The 27192-nt window shown below is 35.4% G+C and overlaps 1 protein-coding gene across 1 annotated transcript in view; it reads right to left on the bottom strand.

The window, feature by feature from the left end:
• RAD51B (RAD51 paralog B) overlaps nt 1-27192 on the bottom strand; it is a 560808-nt gene that overhangs the window by 495146 nt on the left and 38470 nt on the right. Inside the window, exons 6-7 of the mRNA XM_032405390.1 lie at nt 26523-26642; nt 25283-25466 (exon numbers count right to left, since the gene is read on the bottom strand). Coding sequence (XP_032261281.1) covers nt 25283-25466; nt 26523-26642 — 304 coding nt within the window. The remainder of the gene's footprint in view (nt 1-25282; nt 25467-26522; nt 26643-27192) is intronic.

Here is a 27192-nt window from a genome sequence, read left to right as displayed (position 1 = left end):
TTTATTCTCAATTAATTATAGAAATGATAACCTAATTTGTGAATGGAATCAACCAATTTATGCTGCAACAGGCTCATTAAGGCCTCTAGAAAAATGAACAAACAAGAAGTCCAAGTTTATAATATGTTTTGCCTTTTTGGAATGCTGCATCCAATTCTGCATAAAAAGTAGAAAAAAATCTCAAATAAAATTCTTAGATTGCTAGTGGATTAAATTTACTCATGCTATCCTTAACGTTCATATATCAGATAATTTACAATTTAAGGCAGAGGAATGAAATTATTTTCTCTATTCATGTAACTGAAACACACATCTGATCTGAAAAACAGCAGTTTGCAAGAGTCACTTCACAGAGGTTAACAGAATAGAAGTATGGTACAAAACATCATTTAAATGAAACAGAAACAGAGCTGAGGAGAGAATGAGTAGGGGTAATCCTAAGGGAGGTGAAACTCAACTCTCAAAGCTGACTTTCAGCCAGCATTGCTAAGCTTATATTTTCTGACTTGCCAAAAATAACATTAGGGTCTTTTTGACCACAAGCGGTAAGGACTACAGCTTTTGGTTTCATCTAACTATAACCAATCCCCCTAAATATATCAGTCAAAGTGTGACGAGAATTTTTAAAACTCTGTATCATGATCCAATAAATGCTATTTCTATTACAATCAGAAATGGTGTGCACTTCCCCATTATTTTTATATGGCAGACAGGGAGGAGTTTCTAACTCTTTAGAGAAACAAAATCTAGAGCGTCATATTAGGATGCTTTCAGTTATAAGTAAATAAAAACCCAATTCAAAGTGGCTTAAAGCAACACTTCTCCAGCTTTTGCACACATATGAAGCATCTAGGGATCCTATTAAAATGGAGATTCTGATTCAGTAGTACTAGGGGAGGGACTGAAATTCTTCATTTCCAAGAAGCTCACAGGTGATGCTGATGCTGCCAGTCCATGGACCACAACTTCAATACCAAGGACTTAAACCATACGGAAATACATAGACTAACACATCTGGAAACCCAGGATAAAACTGGTCAATAATGTCACCAAGGACCCAAGACTTTTCTGACCCAAGGCTCTTGCAAACTGTTGTCTTTTAGACCAGATGTGTGTTTCCCAAAATGTCAGCTTCATTCTAAGGTTGAATATCCTCCCTCATCCCACCAATGCTATCATTTGATTCTGAATCCACTTCATCAACTTTTCCTGCTTTTAGAAATCCTGTTATATTGGGACATCTTTAAAATCTTTACCGCATTCTGGGGCGCCTGGGTGGTTCAGTTGTTAAGCGTCTGCCTTCGGCTCAGGTCATGATCCCGGGGTCCTGGGATCGAGCCCCGCATCGGGCTCCCTGCTCAGCGGGAAGCCTGCTTCTCCCTCTCCCACTCCCCCTGCTTGTGTTCCCTCTCTCGCTGTGTCTCTCTCTGTCAAATAAATAAAATCATTCAAAAAATAAAAATAAAAAAATAAAATAAAATCTTTACCGCATTCTGCAGAATGGCTTCCTAAGCTCCATCTATTAGAATTTATATTAGAGTATAACTATAAAAACAATTTCAAAATGCTTTATCAACATAAAATGACAAAGAAGTTTATTATTTCAAAATATATAAAATTGTAGCATAATAATAATAACAGTAACAGGGTATATAGTAGTCTAATAATAAAGTAAGAAATAAATTCATATTGTGGGATATACAAATGAATAAATGAGTGGGTGAAAAAATATGGCCTTTGGTCTTGAATCTATCAATCTTTTCAAGGAAGCAAAACTCGTCCCAGGTCAACTTCATGGTACAAAAATTATACCTGAATAAAACTGTTAAAAAACTAAACTAAACAAACAAACATACAAACAAACAAAAAACCTTCCCTCTAATAATACAGAGCAAGAACTTGCGGAGAAAACGTCTAAAAATGACGTAACCACATGTCACAAATTCCAAACATCTGTTCAGTTTAAACAAAAATCAGGATCACATAAATGCAGATAGCAATACCCAAATGTGGACTGCCTGGTCTGATCCTTAATGTTGCTCCACTTCACAGAACTCCTAGACACAGGAAATGTAATGTTCTTTGTAAGAGGTACTCTTTGCTAGTAAACAGAAAGCAAAGGTTGCAGTCAACTATATGGGCTCAATGCTTGCACAAAGTTGTTCCTAAGAAAAACTTGGCAAAAACCTCAGTCATAATTCACTAACAGATGAGACGTTTTTAAAAACGATTAATACTAAAGAAATTTGATCATTTTACAGATTGGGCTCACTATTTCATAAGGATCTCATCTTTTATTCAGCATTAACACTGTAAAGGAAGAACTATTTCAAATTCAGATCTACAATATATAATATAATTCATTATATAAGACTATCTTCAGATTTAGGTCTATGCTTTTCAACTTGATTTCTAATTGGTACCTAATCCAAGTTACTGCATAAATCTAGCACTACACAAATCTAGTGAAATATAAAAAAAAAATTAAATGGTGTTATTATTCTCTATAGCCAAGATACAGAAACAATCTAAGAGTCTGCCAACTGATGAATGGATGAAGAAGACATGGGGTGTGGGCACCTGGGTAGCTCAGTTGGTTAAGCGACTGCCTTCAGCTCAGGTCATGATCCTGGAGTCCCAGGCTCGAGTCCCACATCGGGCTCCCTGCTCAGCAGGGAGTCTGCTTCTCCCTCTGACCGTCCCCCTCTCATGCTCTCTCTGTGTCTCATTCTTTCTCTCTCAAATAAATAAATAAAATCTTTAAAAAAAAAAAAAAAAAAGAAGACATGGGGTGTGTGAATATTATTCAGCCATGAGAAAGAAGGAAATTCTGCCATTTGTGACAACATGGATGAACCTGGAGGACATTGTGCTAAGTGAAATAAGACAGAGAAAGACAAATACTTTATGATCTTACTTATACGTGGAATATTAAAAAAAAAAAAAGGTTGGATTCATAGAAACTGAGAGTAGAATAGTGGTTAGCAGAAGCTGGAATGGAGGAAATGGGGAAATGTTGGTCAAGAGCACAAGTCTTCCGTTATAAGATAAATAAGTTCTAGGGATCTAACTTCCTACAAAAGGAAAAAGAAGTATCTCTGGCCTCCAAGAATCTGCTTAACCTGATTATTACTTCCCCTTCAACCTAATAGGTATTTATTTGCCTCATAGAAGAAAAAGTCTGGAAGCAGAGCGTCCAGGGCTGACATCCAATGACACCAACATCCTTAGCACTTTAGTTTATTACATCACGGGCACAAGATAGTTGCTGCTCCTTCAAGGCAAAAAGGGATAAGCATTGAAGGACCATGCCAGAATATCACTTCCCTTTTATCTGTTAAGTAAAAGCTTTCCTAGAAGCTTCCTTCTCCCCACTAAGAAGCCTTCCCTTAAATGTTGTAGCAAAGTGTATTTTTGAAATAGGCCACACCAATATATTTATCCCATCCCACACATTCTTTTAATGGTGTGATAGAGATCTCTAAGTGAGAGGTCATGTTCTCTCCCTTTACACCTGGGTGGGGACTTGTGACGGTGTCAACCAACAGAGTACAGCAGAAATGATGCTATGTGACTTCTGAGGCAGGGTCATAAAAAGAATGCAGCTTCCATCTGGGGCTCTCTCCCTTGGGAAACTCTCAGAACCCAGTGAACATGTTGAGACCAAGTATAAATGTTGCAGCTGGGCCCCTGGCAGACACAAGCATTAAATGCCAAACAGCGTGAACAAGTCTTCGTAAGATTCCAGCCCCCAGTCTTAGAGTCTTCTAGCTGAGGCCTCAGACATCATGGAGTAGAAATAAGCTGTCCCCATTGCCCCATCTGAATTCCTGACCCATATGAGAAATAATAAATGATAATCATTGCTTTAAGTCACTACATTTTGGAATAATTTATTAAGCAGCAATAAAGAACTGAAACAGGTATCATTGGCCAGAACTGGGTTACATGGCTACCTCCTGCTGCCAAATTACCTGGGAAATCAGGGAACATGACTGCCATGAACTTTTAGCTAAGTTGGACACACTGCCACTGAAACACAACCAGGGTTCTAGTAACAAGTGGAAGATGGAAACTAACAGTACCTGCCACAACCACTTACTTAAAACTTACTATTTCCTACCTTATATCATGTTGATCTTTTAACTACATGTTTTATATCCACTAATAGATATATAAGAGTCTTGAAAGCAAAGACTATTTCATTACAAAATGCTTTCAATGGTGGCTACTCTAAAAATATTACCTATTTAACTTCTGAAGGGAAATATTTAGGTTACACTTTAGAAAGAACTTCTAGGTCCTAGAAACTGTGAGGTTCTGTGCATTTATTTCAGAATGCACAGAAAAAGTTTTATAATTTTTTCCTAGAGTTTTTTTTTTTCTTCAGAATAATCTCTCTGGGAAAGTGTTGGAGCAGCTGAACAAATGAATAAGCTTTGAAGATCCCTTTTGGTATACAGACAAATATCAACTGATTCCAGAGTTAGAATGAGTCGGCGCAATGGTATTTGGAAATTCTGCCCAAAGCTGGCCAACAAAGGCACTCGCCCAACCCTTTATGTAGAGATAAACATTGGTGTGGGCTAATTAACAATCGCAGGGTACTTTGTAAACATAAAGTGTTAAATATTTATTTTTAAATAATCACATTTATCACTAAATGATAATTTATTCTTAGTATAGCAGGGACCTTACTGTATCTCCCAAAATGACCCTAGCCCCTAAGTACTCCAGACCACTCATGATTTTTACTGAGTCAATGCCTCTACTTCTTTAAGTAATAAGAATAATAATATAGAAACCAGACGAAATTGCAATTTAATTTTAAAATAAACTTTAACACTAGTCAGAAGACTTTCCAAAATTTCTATTTTAGCTAACCAGAAGTTAAGTGCATTATCTAAATTTCAAAAACCCTGATTCAACATTCTAATAACTGAAATTGAACACAGACACTAATTCAGGTTCAGTTGGTTATGAAAATATCGACTAATACTCACATAGTGCTTCAGAATTTACAGTCCTTTCATAGATATGTAAGTATATATATTCCTATAAAATTACTACATATGAAAGTGCTTTGTGAACCGTAAAAACCTCTATAAATGTTAGTAATCTAGCAATATGTTTATTATTATTCATTTACTAACATTATTAGTAATAATAATATTAAGCCTTACGAAGCAGGAGCTTTTTTTTATCCCCTTCCTACAGATAAGGATACTAAGGCTGAGAAATGAGAACTGACTGATCCACAATCACATAGCTAGTTGAAATGCATTTGGTTCTGAAAATCACATTTTCTGACTTGAAATTCTAGGTACTTTCACTGCATCATACTGTTTCTATAAAATGTTTACTTTCCAAAGCGTGGTTCTCAGAGACTGGAAGAGAGCGGTAAGAGGAAAGGTCTATAGTTGGACAGAGAACTGTCATTTCCACGGCTGTAGGGCAGGCCTAGCCCATGTTATTGGACAACCCAGTAAACTAAGCTAAAGATCACAAAGCAAAACAAAAGAAGAGATTCATTCAATATAGTCTAAGAAGTGAAATCAATTTTAATAACTTTAAGCTAGGAGCATTAAAAAAACCTTTTCACATTATAACATTTTTAGTATTTCTTGAAAATACTTCACTTTGGTCCTCATAACCACAAGCATTGCTTTATTCCAGTTCAGGTCAGAGCTGTCCCTCCCTCAAACATATACACTAAAGGTCCTTTGAGTCATGATGCTTATAAAAACTACCTTAAGCTGTAAGTTCCTAGGAACTTTTAATTAAATTCATGAACAGCCAATTTTACTGGACACATCTGGCCATGAAACTAAAATGTCTCCTGTCTAGTCACAGCACGTATCGAGTTTTCATTAAATCTCAAAGCAGAATATTAGGAGGTTGTCTGTACTTCAGATGTTTCCCAAGAGAGGTCCAAAATACAATTATTTAGGAATTATTTTCCTAAAACAGCATACTTATCCCAGGACTTAAGCTACAAGGTTGCCAATTCCAGCTTGAGAATACAGAAACCCAACAAGTCTTTAGCATATTCACTGGCAGATAAAAGGCATTAATCATACTCCTAGTATACATGTATGATTTATATGTAGGTAAAAAAGCAATCAAAGCCGAAAAAACAATCAAATACTTGCAAGTATGCAAGTATTTCTCTTACTTGAAATAGAGATACCACTCACATAGAGGCACTCGCACACAGCAGTCAAAGCATAAAGCCAAGTGTGAGACTTTCTATTGAAAAAAGACTTGGAAGAGAGAATTCTAAGTACTGAACAGCTTTTAGTATGACAATAAAAAGAAAGGGAGCAGAATAATTTTGACTATTTTAAGGAGCAGTGTTCCATTGTGAATAAGAACACGTGCGTTGGAATCAGATCTGAGTTCAAACCCCACCCCTTCCACTTACTAGCTGTGTAATTCTGAGAAAGTTATTTAATCCTTATAAACCTCAATTTCTTCAACTATAAAACAGGAATAATATAACCTACCTCACAAAGTTAAAGTATTAAATGAAAAATGTTTGAAATATACTCACTACGAAACCTGAAACAAAAGTAAATCCTCGATAAAGTATAGTTATTATTAACAGCCGTTTAAGCTTGTAGATTATTTACATAAACTAGAACAATTTCAACAACTACTTACTTCTGCCAGTAAACTAATTAACACAAACTCTAAGACACTAAATAAGGTCCTTGATCTTTTTTTTTTTTTAAGATTTTATTTATTTTTTGACAGAGAGACAGCAAGAGAGGGAACACAAGCAGGGGGAGTGGGAGAGGGAGAAGCAGGCTTCCCACAGAGCAGGGAGCCCGATAGGGGGCTCGATCCCAGGACCCTGGGATCATGACCTGAGCCAAAGGCAGACGCTTAACGATTGAGCCACCCAGGCACCCCAAGGTCCTTGATTTTAAAAGGGACTTCAAAACCCAAACATTTATGATCAAAATTTAATTTTAAAATTTAAATTTAGAATTTAAAGTTAAATTTTAAAAATTTCAAACTATTAATGGTAAGAACAAGAGCCTTTGCTCTCTTTCTAACCCTACACATTTTTCACTCCCATGACCATCAAGATAGTCTTAGGATTAAAGAGCTACCATTTGATTTAAATGTTTTACTTTTAATAAAACATCTCCCAGCAAAGACTGAATCAACACTAAGAGAATCAAAACAAATAAGAAAATGTGAAATTGATAAGATTATATCTTTTTCAATATTAAGGATAAACAAAAGGCAAAAAATGCGCAGGGAACAGACTGTTCAAATGAGAAATATCTAATTTTTCATATCTTCTATTTTAAATTATCTTATTTGTATTGGAAGGCAAAACCTTTAAGCTACAGCTGTTACATATTTACATAGACTCTTAAATGTACAGAAAAAAATTTTAAATCTTACAAATTAACTGCCTACTTCAATTCTTATAATCAATAACAGAAAACCTTCTAACTGGGGTAAAGTTGTTTTCTGTTTTAAAACTAAAAGTTAAAACTAATAGTTCGGGGGTGCCTGGGTGGCTCAGTCGTTAAGCGTCTGCCTTTGGCTCAGGTCATGATCCCAGGGTCCTGAGATCGAGCTCCACATCGGGCTCCCTGCTCAGCGGGAAGCCTGCTTCTCCCTCTCCCACTCCCCCTGCTTGTGTTCCCTCTCTCGCTGTGTCTCTCTCTGTCAAATAAATAAATAAAATCTTTTAAAAAAAAAACTAGTAGTTCGAACTCTATTAAAATTATGAACTATCAGAGGAATTAATTTACTAACTTAATAAACTTGTAACAAGGAGAAACTTAGCATGTCTGACTCCATATTCCGTCTACTTCCCTTGCTGCTGTGACCTATAGCTTAGGAACTTCTGATTAGCCCTGTTACATAAGCACGTTAATCATCGAAGGAATTTTGCTCATGGCTGAGATTTGCAAAAACTGCTTTTTTTACCCAAAACCTATCTCACTTTAGGAGATAAGGAAGTATGTACAGAAATGACTATGCTATGCTTAAGATTTACAGGAACACATGACCAGATTCCTATACTGAAAGATCAACTGACCAAGGACAAAGAAGTTACACGATCATCCTCCGATGTCTACAGTCACCTTTTGACTCCAACCCCCAATGCTTCTGAGTCGAGAAGGATGTGATCAGAGACATACTTTGAGAAAACTATGTAGCAGTGGTGTGTACCTATACAGAAAAGAGATAAGCAGACCAATTAAGATATTGCAGTAATAATCCCAGAAAGAAGTAGCAAGTGATATTACTCAGTTATGCAAATGATTTCTTAAGGAATCTTTGACAAATCACCTCATTTGTCTGCATCCTTGTTCTCACATGAAAATTAAAGTTTTCCACTCAGCCACCTTAAGATCTTCAATTGGAAAATTTTACAAACACATCAAGGCATTGTGTAACATACGTAAAATAACACTAAAGACTATGACCTGCAACTTGCTTTCATTTCTAACTTTTTCTTAGCAACCTAACTTTGGAATTATGCTTGTGCTTTATCGGTTTAATCACTGTCTCCAAAAAAGCACTCTCTTTCTGAATAAAAATATACAATAAGGATCAAGATTAGACATCATAGAGGTGTCTGGCTGGCTCACTCAGTAGAGCATGTGACTCTTGATCTCGGAGTTGTGAGTTTGAGCCCTACATTGGATGTAGAGATTACTTAAAAATAAAATCTTAAAAAAAAAAAAAAAAAAGATTAGACATGATAGAGTTTAAATAGAGCCTATGAAGGTCTAGCTACCTACCTTTATTTCTCTCTGTGTAATCTATAGTCTAAAGTAAAGGACAGAGAAGGGCTACAAGCTACTTACATAACTGCTAGAAGCCGAAAAAGAACAGTGGACAAGATACAGGTTTCCCCCATTATCCAAAAGTACAGCATTCCTATGAAACCTTTCATAACCCAAAAAGGCATAAAGTGAAGAAGCAATTACTATTAATTTATATGGAAAAAGTTTTGAGCGTTCCCAGACCCAAAAAATAATCTCTCTTAGGTTTTTCTGATACCTTAGGACACATCTTGCTAACAGATGCACAAAATAAATTGAGATAAAGCACAGATGCCCACAGACACAGTTCAAAGCTCTGGGGGCTTGATGCTGAAATGCTGAGTGTAGTTCGGGGAGAAGGAGCTGGGCGGGGCTGCTCTCCCTGCTCGGGTGCACGCAGCCTCTATAAGGGTTCACTGTAAAACAAATGCTGAATGCTATTTTCACTTTTCATCTTTTTTCATAAAAGTGAAAATCCTCTGAAAATATTTCTTTCGGTTAGCAAAAATACAGACTCTCAAAATGTGGAGGATACTTGTACTTATTTCATTCTCCATTATACCAGAAAGCTATCTGTCTCCCACAATTTACTTATTTATAAAAGCCTTAAGGACAATGTTTTATCTTTATGACCTCATAGTGCTTCGCACAGAGTTCTGTACACAATTGCTAAAGATTGAATTAAAAAGAAAAAGAAGTCAGAGATCCAAAGAATAAGTAAGTTAACGAGGCAGTATGAGGGTCTAGCAGTAACAGCATGCATCAAAAAAACAGCTAGAAGAGGGTACAATGGTAACACATGATGTTTCTGTCTGAGAAACTTACAGCTTTGTGAAAAATATTTGGAGGAAAGATAAAATATACCAAGCATCTGGAATGAGGTAACTATTCAAATTAATAATTAATGGCTACCTTTTACTGAATGTGTCAAACGTTGTGCAAAGAACATTACAGACATTATCTCATTTAATCCTCACACCCCCATGAGTCAGATATTATTATCCCCGTTTTTCAAGTGGGAAACTAAGAGCTGGAGCTAGGATAAATAACTTACTCAGGGTCATAAAACCAGCAAACAGTGAGGCTATGATTCAAACCAACATCTAACTCCAAAGCCACTCTTAACCACCAGGAACCCAGATGATGACACGGAACGTGATGAGAAGTAATCAGGTACTGAATATATTCAGCTAGATTTGCTGAAAGATGACGAGCAGTGTGAGGTAATATCTATATGACCAGATGACTAAATCAGTGAGATGCAATGCTTTAGCAAAAGTAAATCCCCTTCTGGCCACTACTTTCTTTCTCTAGATACAACCAATGGCATTTCTCTATGAGCTGCCAGAGCCAATTTATGCATATAAAAGCACCTCAAACCACTCTTTTTTTTAACTTTTTATTCTGAAATAATCTTAGACCCACCAAACAAGTTGCAAAAAGAGAGTTCCTTTATGCCCTTCAACCAGCTTCTCCTAATGTTAACAACTTATACCACCATAGTACAATTATCAAAACCAGTAAGAGTAATGCAATACTAGTGACTAATTTTGCCAGGTTTGAGCAATTACAAACAAATCTTCCATAAATATTCTTGCACATATCTATTGATGCCCTGTGTGTCAGGGGTCCTCAGGACTACTTTCTGGGAGAGATTCACTAAAAGGACTCACAGGTCTCAGAAAAGCTGTTACACTCCGTGATGGCTTATTACAGCAAAAGGATACAGACTGAAATAAGCAAAGAGAAAAGGAGCATGAGCAAAGTCCAGTAGAAACCAGGCACAAGCTTCCAGGTGTCATCCCATAGTGGAGTTGCATGGACGTGCTTAATTCTCCCAGCAACGATGTATGACAACACATGCCAAGTGATGTCAACGAGGAAAGCTTGCCCAAGCCCTGGTGCCCAGGGGTTTTACTGGGGGTCAGTCACAAGGCATCCAGGACCTGCATGACTAACCACAGCTTTCAGATTCCAGTTCCCAGAGCAAAAATAGGTGTTCACCATAAATCAAATTGTTTGCATTAACTATCTGATCCAACTGGTACTGTGTAATCCAAGGCCTCAGGCATACAAAAACACTCTTTTTAGAAAGAATATTCCAAGAGCTCAGAATCTGTCTCCCAGGAGCGAGCCAAGAGCCAATCTTGAAGCCAATCTTGAAGCCTTTCTCAGGAACATGCTGGGTTTGGGCAACCCACATCAGCTGAGTTAATCCTTTCCTACACAACCTGTGAGTGCATTTCTGGGCTCTCATTCATTTTAACAATGACATGATATTGTATTATCTGGATGTACCACCACTAATTTGGCCAATTACCTACTTATTAACCTTCAAGCTATTTCTAGCTTTTGGCTCCTCTCAACAATAAAAACAAAGTTTTAGAAATTATAAAGAGCTACACAAAAGAAAATACAATTTTCTGAAATTATTGTCACTGACTGATAAATAAAGGTTTAGTCTAGAGCATGAGTTTCAGTCACCTGAATGAATAAAGGGTAGCTTTAAGAATAACCTGATTTCAAATGTGAGTGAGCAAACAGAAGGCACTTGCAGAAAAGAAAAAAGGTGTAAAGGACTTTTCTCATCTCCTAGAAGTCCTATGGTGTTTGCTTTCCATAGTTAATAGGAAAGTAATCAAAGTAAACCAAAAATCACATGATTCCTAGAAAGCATACAATAACATTAAACAACAGCAAAATATAACTGTAGAGTTTCGATAACTTTTTTATATACATCTAGAGTTTAGGATTCCTATTTTACAATCAGAGTAATTTCATATCAGGCTTTCACCATAAATGCAAATACTGAATTTTTATGTTAATGATAAGAATAAATGTCAAAATTAGAGGTACATATACTCTCCTCTATCCTACAAGTCATAAACATACTATTCCAATTTTGTAACTAATAAACTTCAATTATTTTAAATGTACTGGCTTAGTTTCCTATTTTTTAATTTTTTAAGCTTTTATTTAAATTCCAGTTATATTAATATATAGTGTAATATTAGTTTCAGGTGTACGATTTAGTGATTCAATACTTCCATACAGCATATTTTTTAAATTTTTAATATTTATTAATATCTAAGATAAGGTATAATCCTACAAGATTAAACCTACTTTGCATGATGGGACAGCTAAAGGTAAAAGGAAAGAAGTCCTGGCCCATATGAAGTTTACCATTAAACTGAGAAAAAAAAGAATATATTTTTATGCTTTTGTGAAATAATAATAAAAAGTTTAACCTTATATGTGCCTCACTTAAAAAGAGAAACAAGTAATTTCCACTAGTTAATGGTTTTAAACACTTATGTCTTTAAAATAAGAAAATAGGGGCACCTGGGTGGCTCAGTCGGTTGAGCGTCTGCCTTCCTCAGGTCATGATCTCAGGGTCCTGGAATCGAGTCCCACATCAGGCTCCCTGCTCAGCAGGGAGTCTGCTTCCCCCCCTCCCTCTCCCCTGGCTTGTGTTCCCTCTCTCACTGTATCTCTCTCTGCCCCTTCCTCCTGCTTGTGAGCTCTCTCTCTCTCTCTCACAAAGAAATAAATAAAATCTTAAAAAAATAAAATAAAATATAAAATAATAAATATACATATTTCCATTCATTTTTCTGTAAACAGCTTTAAACGTTTAATGAACATTAATATTTCAAAAGAAACCTTGTTATGCAATACATTAGAGCAATGCATAGTCCCAAAACGCACATAATCAAGAACATAGATGACTACAACAGAAAAACTGTTTATAATCACATCTCAGGAAAATAATTTGGATTTTAGCAACAACTTTCAATAAAAATAAGACTACCCTTCTTAGATTGTTTAGAGAGTATACCCAAATTTTTCTTGATATACCACTTTTCTAAATACCATTAACTGGTACTAGTTCCCATATACTAGAAAATATTTATACAATATCAAGAAATGAAGGTAGAACAAGATAGAGGGGAAAGAGACAAAAAACTTCAATGCTACTCATATACCAACAATTGAAATTAATTCATTGAATTCTCTGAGACAGTAAAAATTTAGACCTTAGCATTGAGTGCATTTTTTTGCATCTGGGTTGGCTTGTTCAAAAATACAAATTTGAAGCATTTTTGAAGAAGCATCTTGAAGGTTAAAGTCCTTTTATCTAAGCAATGCATTTTTATTCCCCTTTATTCAAATAGTTTATAAAACTCTAAGATGGAAAGCAAAGCAAATTAACAAAAAAACAAAGCTAATGTGTCATACTATAAAGGCCAATATAAAAAACAGGGCAAGAACATCAGTAGTAAACATAAAAAATTCAAATTACGTTTAAAAAGATAAAGCAAAATTTTCAAATGGATGGAAACTATATCTATATGTAGTAAGTATATTTTCATAAGCCTTAATTATAACTTTTTTTTAACTTTTCAGGTCCCCTCACAATACCCTTAAAATTAGGTCCATCTTACTTAGGCAATAGGTACATGTTCTAGTAACCCAAACTATTACTACTTATCACCATTTAACCAATTACTTTCCTTATTCAGCTTGAGAAAGAAAACTTTACTTTCAGCCCCTCTTCACACATGTTGAAGTTAATATACAACTCTGTGTTATTATTTCGGGGTCCCATATACACTCTTTTTTTTTTTTTTTTTAAAGATTTTATTTATTTATTTGACAGAGAGAGATACAGCGAGAGAGGGAACACAAGCCGGGGGAGAGGGAGAGGGAGAAGCAGGCCTCCCGCAGAGCAGGGCGCCCGATGCGGGGCTCGATCCCAGGACCCTGGGATCATGACCTGAGCTGAAGGCAGACGCTTAACGACTGAGCCACTTAGGCGCCCCCCCCCATATATGCTTTTTTAAAAATGGAGATATAACTGACATTGTATTAGTTTCAGGTGTACAATATAATTCAGTAATTGTAATTTTATTAGGTGTTACTTCCTAAGTATTACTTGTCCGCAGTATGAGGCCCTGGAAATCAGAGAAATAGAAGACACAATCCTGTCTTTAAGAGGTTTACAGTTCATTATCATTCTGTAGGTCTCAGGAAAAAAACATAATCCTACAGTAGAAAAAAATCCCAGAACCAGCATCTAAAAAGATCTTGCATTCTACTCACTATCTGTCCTCTCCTATGCTAAGTATTCTTGAACAAGTCAGGTCACTATCCAGCCTCAGTGTCATCTGTAAAATGAAACCGCTGATCAAAGTGACCTTAAAAGTCCTTTTGGCAAGAAATCCTATTATTTTAATCTGATACATAATTTATAATATGTATAATAACTATTCTGCCTATGGTAATCAGAAGTCAGTGATAAACAGGCAACATAAATAACTATAATCGCAATTTATTTTACACAAGCAATATTTAAATTCTTCTCTTCTGTTATTTTCAACCAATATATATAAACACTTTTAGAGCCTTCAGTTTTTTTTCTAATACTAGCATGGACACACTTTAAAAAGACAAAGATTCTCCATCTTACATCCCAATAGCAGAATGTCCCTTATACCTCCTGAATAAACTTCAGGAAATAAGATTCTACAAGATTTTTTTTTTTTTTTTTTAAGATTTTATTTATTTATTTGACAGAGAGAGAGATAGCGAGAGCAGGAACACAAGCAGGGGGAGTGGGAGAGGGAGAAGCAGGCCTCCCGCCGAACAGGGAGCCCGATGTGGGACTCGATCCCAGGACCCTGGGATCATGACCTGAGCCAAAGGCAGACGCTTAACGACTGAGCCACCCAGGCGCCCCAAGATTCTACAAGATTTATACAACTGAATCTCTCAAACTGTAGTCTATAAATATGTTCAATGGTCTGTAAATCCTGAGAATTTTTAACTTTTATGTTTTCATTTCAATGATGACCTGAAAATATTAGTACAGACACTTTATAATTGAAAACTGCCACATGATGTCAGTGTCTGTTTTCAATCAAATGGTGCCAAGTAGTGTCACTTTAATTGTCAGGGACTAATGAGAAAAGAGCAATGGCAGACTTTAAATGTATATGCATTCACACCCAGGTGAGGGCCAAATGATGTCACCCTTTCCAAACAGAAGAAGGCTCTGTAGTAGCTCAAATAGAGAAAAGAGGTGGGAAAGTTGAGTCATCACATGAACTACAGTAGAATATATATATATATAATATATATATATATTCCAAAAGAACCTGTACCATAAGTTAGATTATTTATATTGCAAGCAATAATTTGATTTAGCAAATTATCATCTATCAGAGTAATTAATTTGAATAGTACTGTGTTGTTTGTAAATGCAACCCACTTTTATGGTTTCATAGTGTGATTTGATATAAAGTTATTAGCTTGTTTTATAATTCTGTCTATTTCTATGACATTAAAATAAAACTGAAGTCAATAATGGGAGTTCATGAGACTATTACTTGCATTTAAAATTGAGTCAATGACTTAACTAGTTTGAGGAAATACTGCTTTTATGAGTAGACTACTCTATTCCCTTCCTCCTAATTCTATAAATTGCTGGACTTGTGGTAGCACCAGCCCTGGGTGCTTAGCCTAGGGAGAAGGGAGAAGGGTCCATCCAGATCAGGGGTTGACAAACTATGACCCATGGGTCAAATCTGGCCCTCCACCTGTTTTTGTAATCAAAGTTTTATTGAACCACAACCATACCCATTTGTTTGCAAATGGTTTATGGCTACTTTCAAGCTATAATGGCAGAGCTGAATAGTTGCCACAGAGACAGCACAGTCCACAAAGCATAAAATATTACTACCTGGCCCTTTACAGAAAAAATATGCTGACCAGTGGCCCACAAGAGCTAACAGGGCAAAATGAGAATGGGCCCACTGGCATTTGAAAGTCCTGGAGCAAGCAAATGGGAAACAAAGTATTACCGTTTCTGGAAGAGAGATAGTAAGAGTCTCTCATCTGTAAAATGAAGGTGTTAAATATTAGTTATATGCTTACAGCATTTTTCAACTGATCATTTGTTAAACTGTATGTGAGGCTCTGTGCTAAGTATTTAATTTAATTCAAAAGAACAACCAATTTCTACCATCAGGGGAAACTTTTTTTTTAAGTATCATCCTCAAAGTTTTTTTTTAGAAGTTTATTTAAGTAATCTCTACCCCCAACATGGGGCTCAAACTCACAACCCTGAGATCAAGAGGCTCATGCTCCTCTGACTAAGCCAGCCAGGTGCCCCATCCTCTAAATTTCTAAGGATCTATTGAAAACTATCACTATATCACTGTTTTAAAGTTGGGCAAGTCCCCCTGGGAAACTGAAAGACGTAAAAGTTACAGTTACACAGGTAGTAAATGGAGGAGTCTAAACTCTAACCAGGTCCATCTGACTCCAAACCCCATGCTAAAAACTACTGTAAAGTACAATTCTTCTAATATTGTAAAATTCTGTGAGGAGAAAAATTCTCCTCACCCAAAATCCTCCAGCAAGTAAAAACTATCTTTGAGGTAAGTTTTGGCGCAATTTGATTTTTCAGAGACAGCCTCCACAGACATTAAAAAAAATAAGGCATTAAAAACTGTGTGTGTGTGTGGAGGGGAGGGTGTATCCCCTCTACTTGCTTACCTGAAATTCTGAGAGAACCAGAGCACTGGCTGCCACGACTGATCACTCACCAAAGCAGAATTTACCCTTAATGTGTCTTTATTAAGGTACATAGAAGTCTACTGTCTGAATGCTTTGTATACATTTAAAAACATACATAAAATGTAAGTTTTAGAGATAAAAAGTAAATACGGATTTTCCAATTTTTTTTTTTTTAAAGATTTTATTTATTTGACAGAGAGAGACACAGCGAGAGAGGGAACACAAGCAGGGGGAGCAGGAGAGGGAGAAGCAGGCCTCCCGCGAAGCGGGGAGCCCAATGCAGGACTCGATCCCAGGACCCTGGGATCATGACCTGAGCCGAAGGCAGACGCTTAACGACTGAGCCACCCAGGTGCCCCTGTTTCCAATGTTTTATTCCAATATCCCAATGTATCGTCTAATGTCCACCATATGAACACACTGCTTTGGAGATCGGTGAAGACAATGCTTTCCCTTTGGCAAGTAGAGATAAGACTTGAAATGTAAACGAACCATAGACCTAAGATGTTGGTGAAAATAAATTTGCTGAAATGGTGTAAATGATTTGTTTCTTATTAGAGGAAAAGAGCTAGAATATAGGACTGCACCACAGTGTGGTGGTTGTTGGAATTTGCAGAAGTGTATTTAGCAGCAAAAATCCAACTTGGTGATTCCATCAGACTTGTCTCTACTGCATATTCTCTGAGCAATTGTTTATGTCTCTCATAACAGTATCAATAAATTAGATGGCTTATGGACACTATGTATTTTTTTAATATTGGGTTTCCTAGGTTGCCATATTATAAAATAAATGCTTCCTAATTTAAATACTCTTAGCACAGTACAAGTTTCCCCCTTTTCAAGGCTGCAAGACTACCCATATTGGAGCAAATAATCTTCTTCTGTAGACAATGAAATAAATGGATCTAGTCAAATACATCTAACTTGTACATAGGATTGAGGCATCCCAGTAATATCAAGGGGATGAACATGAATGTTATTCTCTATTACCTAAACTTTTAGAGAAATCATGTCTATGAAGTCCCAAGAAATTAAATAATTATGGAAACATTTCACTTAAGTAGTAAAAATAGACCATGTGTCTATTGAAAACTTGTATCTGCTACCATTTTGTTTTAAGACAGAAACATGAGAGGCATCTGGGTGGCTCAGCCAATTAAGCGTCTGTCTCTTGATTTTGGCTCAGGTCATGATCTCAGGGTTGTGAGATCGAGTCCACGTCTGGCTCTTGCTGGGTGTGGAGCCTGCGTTTAGGATTGTCTCTCTCCCTCTCCCTCTGCTCCTTCCACCTTCTCCCTCTCTTAAAAAATAAACAAACAAAAAATAAGACAAGAACATGAACTGAAGCTTAAAATACAATGATATACTTTATTAGTGTCCCAAATATGGTGAAATCGATCAAATATCTCACAAACGTCATAAAAAAGAAAGCTGTATATGTATAAGGTCCTTAGTGTAATGAATCATAAAAAACTTTTAAAAAGATGTTAGTATAACAAAATGTCAGAGGGGGAAATGGCCCTGCCTTGGTCTTCTGCAGCTTACACATGCTCTGGATATTCTCCTAAGTTACTACCTGAACATCTTAAAACTTTGAAAGAGGATCGAGTCACCCATGGCCACCAAATGTCAGAACTTTAACACCCTTGGGGGGCCTAAAAGTCCCTAAAATTTAGAATTTTATGTGCTATATACTACTCCTTCTTCATCCCATTAAAAAAAAAAAAAAGTTAGTGAAGTGTATACCCTATATAAACTACTCCAAAGAGCTTCTTTTTGTGACTTTCCACAGAACTAATAAAATATCTAGATCTAAATCTCGATTGAAATAATAATAACTTGTTATACAACACTAATGAAGAAAGAACAAAAGAAGACCTTGAGAGGTTAGTTTTTCTTCAACCCTGAGGGAGGACATTTCTTCTTACATCCTTACAAATAAATCATCTCCAGAAAGAACGCATGAATTTAAAATACAAGTTACTGATTTAACTTTTGAGGTTAAAACTATGTGAATTCAAACTGAGACATTTCAGCTTTTTAGAAATTTGCCTCCGCATTTTCATTAAGGATTACTATATTTCCAGCAATCGTTAATGTGCTGGCAGTGTTCACAAACTGTCCAAATATAATTAACTTTATAGACAAAGATATTGGTTAAAAAAAAAAAAAAAGGAAACATGTTTCAGAAAGAATTAGCAAGAGGCTAAGTATTGGGTTATGTTTCTTACCTATAAGTCTTCAGCAACTTGCTCCTATAACTCAACTGGAAAAAACCTACAAAACTTATTTTGAGGCTAGTATAATACAACATAAAATAAAACTTCAACAACTTGATATTGTCCCATAAATTCTGAAGACAACAGCAATTTTTTAAAAAGAAGGCTGTTAGGCCAAAGCTTGAACTGCTGAACTAAAGTTAACTGATTAAACACACTTGGTAATCCTCTTTTCCTTGAGGTAACAGAAAGTTAGTGTCAAAGAAGAAAGTTCTGAATCATAAGAGATCCTCTAGTGTAAGTGCTTCATTTGCTTTTTGTTGTTTCTTGAGGAAAAATTAACATATAATTTTAAAAACACGCCCTATTTGGGTGTACAGTTCTGAGTTTCGAAGAACTTACACACTCATGTAGCCACACCACGATCAATACATTGACCATTCCCATCGTGCCAAAAAGTTTCCTCATACCCACTTGCAGTCAATCTCCTCACCTTCCCACCCTGAGCCCCTGAAACCACAAACCTGATTCTCACTTCCATAACTTTGCCCTTTGCAGAATGTCATAAAACAAATCACATAAAATGTAGCCATTTGAGTCTGGCTTCTTTCATTTAATACAATGCTTTTGAGACTCATCCCTGTTGTTTATATCAGTAGTTTGTTCCTTCTTATTGCTGAGTGGTATTCTGCTATATGAATATTCCATTACTTGAATATGAATTTCTTTATTCATTCACCAGCTGATAAATATTCATGTTGTTTGTGGTATTTGATGATAGTGAATAAAAGTACTAAAAACATTTTCATACAGATTTTTGCAGGAATATAATTTCTTTGCATAAAAAAAAAGAATACCTAGGAGAGACTGCTAGGTCACATAATTAAAATGTTTAACTGTACAAAAAAACTGCCAAAGTGTTTTCCAGAGTGGCTACACCATTCAGCATTTGCATCAGCATGGATGAGAGTTGGAGCTGCTCCACCCCCTCGTCAGCATCTGGCATAGTTAGGGTTTTGGTTTTGGTTTTTGAACAATTCTAATAGATGTATAGCAGTATTTTGTTATGATTTTAATTTGCATTTCCCTAAGAACTAATGATTGAGCATCTTTTTATGTGCTTATTTGCCATCTGTATATCTTCTCTGAAGTGTTTATTCACATCTTTTGCCCATTTAAAACATTAGACTGTTACTGAATTTTCATAGTTCTTATATTTCTAGTTACCAGTACTTTAACATATAAGTTATACAAATATTAACTACCAGTCTGTGGCTTGTCTCTTCATTTTCTTGAGTATCTGCAAAGAGTAGAAGTGTTAATTTATTTTACAGTTCCTGTTTTTGTATCACTAAGAAATCTCTGCCTTGCTCAAAGTGACAAAGATTTTCTCCTGTGTTTTCTTCTAGAAGTTTTATAGTTTTAGGTTTTATGTTATAGTGGATGATCCATTTGGAATTAGGTTTGTGCAATGTGTGAAGAATTGGTCAAGGTTTGTTTTTTACAAATAGATATCCAATTGTTCTAGCACCATTTGTTGAAAAACTATCCCTTTTCTATTAAATTACCTTACCTTCTTTGTTCAAAATTAACTGACCATAATCCATTTATTTTCTGGACTCTCTATTCTGTTCCACTGACCTGGGAATCTACCCTATCACCAATATAACACTGTCTTAATTACTGTGGCTTTATAGTAAGTCTTGAATTCAGAGAGTGGAAGTCCTCTATATTCCTTTTTATAAACTTTTGGCTTTTCTCAGTCTTCTGCTTTTCCACATAAATTTGACAGCTGCCTTGTTGATTTCTACCAAAAAGCCTACTGGGATTTTCATTGGGATGTGTGTGAAATACATAGAGCCATTTGGAAAGAAATGACATCTTGACAGTATTGAGTCTTCAATCCATAAGCATGATATGTTTCCATTTATCTAGGTCTTCTTTGATTTCTCTCATCAATGTTCTGTAGTTTTCAGCATAAAAATATTAGATATATTTTGTCTTATTTATCACTAAGTATTTCATGTTCTTGGTGCTCTTATAAAAGGTACACGTTTTCAATTTCAATTTCCAATTGTTCATTACTAGCATATAGAAAAGCAAGTGATTTCTGTATAACCCATATCCTGCAACCATGCTAAAATTACTTGTTAGATCTAGTAGTTTTCTTTTTTCTGTAGAATCTTTGGGTTTTCTACTAAAATTATATGATCTATGAACAAAGACAGTCTTATTTCTTCTTTCTTAACCTGAATGTATTTAAATTATTTTTCTTGCCATATTATGCTGACTAGGATCTACAGTACATTGCTAATTAGAAATAGTAAGAGTGGGCTATCTTATCCTTGCTCCCAATCTTAGGAAGAAAGACTGTATTTTACCACTAAGTATAAGTTAAGTATGATGTTAGCTGAAGGGTTTTGTAGATGCCCTTTGTCAAGTTGAGAAAGTTCCCATCTACTCCTGCTTTGTTGAGAGTTTTCATTATGAACAGGTGATGAATTTTGTTGACTGCTTTTCTTTCCTGCATCTACTCAGATCTTTTTTTTTTATGCTGATGTGATGGATTTTATATTTTAATGTTGCATTCAAAATCTACCTTGCATTCCTGAAAGCTCTACTCAGTCCCTTCTTATTTATTGCTGGATTTAATTTCCTAATACTTTGTTAAGGATTTCTGTGTTTATGTTTATAATGGACATTGGTCTGTAGTTTTCTTGTAAATTTTCAGGAAGACTTGTATAGAATTGATATTTCTCCTTTAAATGTTTGGTAGATATTACCGGTAAAACCATTTGGACCTAGAGTTTTCTTGGTGAGATTTTTAACTACAAATTCAACTTTTTAACAGATACAGGATGATTTAAGTTATCTATTTCTTTCTCAGTAAGTAGTCTGTGTCTTTCAAAGCATTTGTTCATTTCATCTCAGTTATCAAACTTAATGGAATAAAGCTATTCATAACATCCCCTTATTATCATTTAACGTCTATAGGATCTATAGGGATATCCCATCTTTCATTTTTTTTTTTTTTTAAGATTTTATTTATTTGGCAGAGAGAGAGACAGTGAGAGAGAGAACACAAGCAGGGGGAGTGGGAGAGGGAGAAGCAGGTTCTCCGCCGAGCAGGGAGCCCGATGCGGGGCTCAATCCCAGGATCCTGGGATCATGACCTGAGCCGAAGGCAGACATTTAACTACTGAGCCACCCAGGCACCCCTCCCCTCTTTCATTCTTGATATTACTAATTTGTTTTTTCTTTTTCTCTTGGTCAATTTGGGTAAAGTTTTATCAATTTTATTGGTCTTCTCAAAACACTAGCATTTTATTTCATTGATTTTTTCTCTATTGTTTCTGTTTTCAATTATATCGATTTCTGCGCTTTATTATTTCCTTCCTTCTGTTTATGTTGGGTTTAATATATTCTTCTTTTTCTATTTCTTACAAGCTTATTGATTTGTAACCTTTCTCATATAAGCATTTAATTGTATAAATTTCCCTGTAAGCAGTGACTTAGCCACATTTCACAAATTTCGATACATTGTATTTTCATTTTGATTTACTTGAAAATATTTTCTAAGTTCTCTTGTGATTTATTCTTTGCTTAATTACCAAATATTTGGGGATTTTCCAGATATGTTTGTATTAATGATTTCTAATTTATTCTTCTTGTGGGTCAAAAAACATACACTGTACCATTTCAACCTTTTAAATCTGTTGAGTTTTATTTTATGGCCCAGAATACTGTCTATCTTGGTGAATATCTCATGTGTACCTGAATGAAATGCATTTTCTGCAAGCAGTGAGTGGAATGTTTTGTAAATGTCAATTAGATCAAGTTGGTTATGTTATTCAGGCTTCTGACTTTCTGGATTTAATTTGCTAACATTTTGTCTATTTTATCAATCACTGAGAGAGAAGATTGAAATCTTCATGCATGCATGCAGGCATCCTTGCATACAAACATTTACAAATACATACAATGTGACAATCAAAATTAAGTATAGATTATACTTTTAGCTTTTCCCTACTTATTAAAAGTATTGCATGTTCACTGAAAAGAAATTTTAAAATTCAATAAAGTACTCATCCCACCACCTAAGGTGATTTTACTCTTTACTCTTATTTGAATGAAATGATATCTAGACTATCAAAGTACCAGGCATGGTCCTGGCCCTATCCACCATCTCAGATCCACAGCCAGAGGGCAGGCTGGAATGCTTGCTTCCTGCCCACTCCTCAGAGGCCATCAGACATTCACTTATCATAGTTCTACTAAACTGAAATAGAATCTTTTCTACTTCCTGGCTTTCTGATACTATATAGATCTATAGATCTGATATATATAGATCTCTAAAGACTTTTCCAAGCTTAAGAATCTTAAGAATTCTTTTTCTTCCTATAAGATGCCAGGGTAATCTGAGTACACCTCCTATATGATAAGACATTCTGCTATCTAATATTGTATTTTATTACTATTAGAAATAATAAACAACATTAAAGATAGGATCAAAATAAGGCTAAAAGCAAATGTTAAATATTTAAGTGTAATACCAATATATATAAGATTAACTCAAGTCCAAAGAGAAAAGGAATATCTGCAATTCATACATTTGAAAATATTTACTGAGTGACTACTGTGTGTTAAGCACTGTTCCTCCTGCTGAGAATAAAGCAGTGAAGAAAGTAGACAGTCCCCGTGACCACTCTACGGGGTGGAGGAAATACACACACAATCAACATAAATATATAACATGCTAGAAGGTGAAAACTGTAACAAAGAAACATAAAGCATAATAAGGGAGATGGGGAGGCAGGGAGTGTGGTTAATACTTACATGGTCAGGAAAGTCCCCATTAATAAGATGACAGGAGAGAAGAAATCATATGGATATTCAGAGGGGTAAATATTCCAGACTGAGGAATAACAAATACTTCTTGAGGCAGGAATGGTTGTTGGAATGTTTGAGGAACTATAAAGAGGCATATGGTCTGTGATTTTGAAAGGGATAATAAATTAGATAGCGACATATTGTTTTCAGCTAGCTAGTTCCATGTGGAGTCGCCTATTCAAAGTACAGCTTAAAAACTTAAAAGTTCATGATTTTTCATTTAAATGAGGTAATTAGGCTAGGAAAATTCCCACACTTCCTAAAGGAAGTATTTTTCAAAATCCTTCTAAAACCAATACTAACTTGTCACAAAAACTACTACCATCCTGTGTTACAGAAGTGCATGTTATATTCTGCACTTATCTCTAAAGAGAAAAACAAAGGCAAAGACAGAGAGATATGGAAATAATAAGTACCTATTCTTTCAGAGGGCACTAATAAAAACAAAGAAAAGCAGAGCCCTTTTCTCACTCAGGAAAATAAATTACCTCAGAAAAAAAAATGAAAACATTAGCCTACAATTACTATTTAAAAGCAAATAAATACAACTTTTAAAAAGTGAATTTTCATATTTTATATAGGATTAAGTCAAGCAACCACTATGAATTAATAAAATAAGTATACATCCTTACTTCTCCATTTAATCAAGTAACCCCACAAAATATTTTTAAATTCCCTTGGCCAGGGAAAACATGGATTTGGATTTATCATTTTAACCAACTACAATAAAATTTAAAAGATGAGCATCATCCGGGATAAACTTTACAGCCCTTGACTTCACCCAGGAATTACATCATATAATCCAAAATACGAATTAAAAAGCCATTAAGAAATGTAGAACTTTTTATATGTCACATTTTCTCCTTTGACTTCTTGCTTGGGTTTATAAATCTCAAAGGCTGTGTGGTAGTTTACCATCTTGGTACATATTACAAAGATCCAAGCTTTTAATTTTCCAAACACGAATCTAAAGATTATAAAATCATAACTAAATCTTACCTCAGTTTAAGGAATTGTCTTATCTTCTGTTGAGATGATGTCTGGCTAAAATTGAAAAGCCTGACAATACTAAATGTTGCTGAGGCTGCAGAATAAGCAGAACTCTCCTATGCACTGCTACTGGGAAAGCAAACAGTACACACTTAGACCTTATAGCTTAACCACTGCAAACCCTTGCAAGATACCCACATCTTCAGATTTACTCATCACAATCCCCACTATGGAAAGTGGGGTCAACAGTAATCTCTCAAGGTCTCCTTACTGACACTTTCATCACTATCACTCCCAATACTTTAAAATGTGATAGTCAACCTCTGGCCATTTGGAGCAAACCAAATCCTACAGAGTACAAGACAGCACCGAACATAATAACATAATATCTAAATCTAAAATATATATATAAAACTGACAAATATTGCCATAAAAGGAACTACAGAAATAGACCTAGGCAATTTCATGTAGTTTTAGTAGTCAATGTTTACCTCGATGTGACAAAAGTAATACAAAACATACACAGAGAGTCAACAATGAGATTGAGAAAAGGACTGACCACATAGGAACTTTTACAAACAACATTTAAATCTGCTCCAGACTCCTGTGAAAAAGATAATCTCAACAGATGAACAAACTTAAGAAGATGGTGGTATTTATTATAGCAATTAGACCATGCTACCTTTAACACATCATGTGTTTTACATTTTCTTCTAATTATATTAGTTGATATTTTAAGTCAGTGAACTTAACATAAAAGAAACCAAAGAAAAAGAAAAAAAGAGAGAAAAAGAAAAAACTTACCGGGATTGAAAATTCCTCAGCCAAATACTTCAAGGAGGCCGCTTCTCTTGCCAAGAACTTGTTTCTTTCTCTCATGTTGCCCTGAAGTTGTGTATCAAACTCCTTTCTTACCACAGAAGCAACAGAGTCAATAATTACAAGTTTAACTCCCTTTGAAATAATTTCTTCTTCCAAAGATTCAATCCTGTAAAAGCAGAATTTGCAAAATAGTAGATAAATTTAAGATATAATATAAAACAGGGTATTGCAAAGATTAACCAACTTAAAAACAATGACAACAAATTGTTCTTTCCTAAGTTACAGTAATGATTGCAAGTATTCAATAATCATAACTTATTTCCAGCTCTTCTATACATATAGCACTCTTTTGAAAATGCACCAACATGTTTTCATTTAGTTTCATTCTCCAGCTCTCCTACGATACTACTAATTTTAGGATAAAACTGCTTATCATAGCCCATCTCCAAAATGGCCCCATTTACTCCCACCTTGTATTGACAGACAGCCTTGTGCAGTCCCCTCCCACATTTACCAGGGTTGGTCTACATGACCAACTGCATATGACAAAATGATGGTATGTCACTTCTGAGGGTAAGTTATAAAAGACTACAGATGCCACCTTGGGCTCTCTCTCACATGCCCACTCTCTCAGATCCCTCTCTCTGGGGGAGACAGGTTGCCATGTTGTTAACAGCCCTATGGAGAGGCCCACATGGTGAGGAACAGAGGCCTCTGGCCAACAGCCAGCAAGGAAGGGAGGCCTTCCAGCAACTACACGAGTAACCTTGGAATTCTCCAAGATTCTCCAGCCCTCTTTGAGCCTTGAGATGACCACAGCCCTGGCCAACAGCTTGACTGCAACCTCTCCTGAAACCCCGAGCCAGAAACACAGCTAACCCACTCCCAGATACCTAAGCCTCTGCTACTACGTGAGATCATACATGTTTGCTGTTTTAAGCTGCTGAATTTGGGGGGTAACCTGTCAATGGAACAATAGATAATTAATACACCACTTAAATAATTAATTAAATCTAAAACATTTCACTCATTCAACTTGTTTTCATTTTTAAAGAAATACTTCATCCAATAGACTGTAGCAAATAAAGAACACTGAAATAATTACTTCCCATAACCCTAATACATATGTAGAGACTTTTTTTTTCACTCAACTGAGAACATAAAAAAACAAAAAATAAATCTTCAAAGTATTTCTAACATACCAAAATCTAAAGCAGCATACCTTTGCAGAACTTCATCACAGCTGAGTTCCTGATAAAGATGAACCTTACTGCTTGTCAAAAGTAATTTTTCTTCAGTGTTAAAATATCTGGGAAAACGAGATTCTGCTATCTCAACCAGTCTGTAGGGAAGAAAAATAGCACAAGTGAAAATAGGTAATGATATTTAAGGCCATAATGCTGAACTTCTAATGAATTTTACTTAGGAAACTCATAAGCCACAAGTAACACTAGAACAAAAATAGAGCGGGTATAAGCAAAACAAGCCTCCCTTTATAAGCACTAAAAGAGGTTAGCAGTCACAGCATGAGACCAGCAAGGGCTTTCAGATCTCATCTAAGGTTAAGTAAGCAACAATGTCTCTGAGGTTTATCTTCCTAGGAATAGATATGTTTTTTAATAAGTGATAATTTGGCTAGCAGCTATAAGATTTATTTAGTAAATAAGAAAAATTATTTCATCATCATGAATGAAAGAAATATATTTGAACAAATATATATTATCATTCTAACAATCAAATATCAGTAAGTCTCCATGTCTCAGAACAGAAAAATATGCTTTCTCAATTAAAACTTAATATATACAAAATAAATGTATCTAATAGCTTCTTGGTAAACAGGAAATTATTTTCTAAACAAATGGATGTTGTCCAATATTCCCTAAGTAGAGAAA

The sequence above is a fragment of the Phoca vitulina genome, unplaced genomic scaffold (genome assembly GCF_004348235.1).
Source record: "Phoca vitulina isolate PV1807 unplaced genomic scaffold, GSC_HSeal_1.0 scaffold7, whole genome shotgun sequence".
Lineage (NCBI taxonomy): Eukaryota > Metazoa > Chordata > Mammalia > Carnivora > Phocidae > Phoca > Phoca vitulina.
The sequence above is the reverse complement of the archived record's forward strand: the minus strand, read 5'-3'. Positions and strand labels throughout refer to the sequence as shown.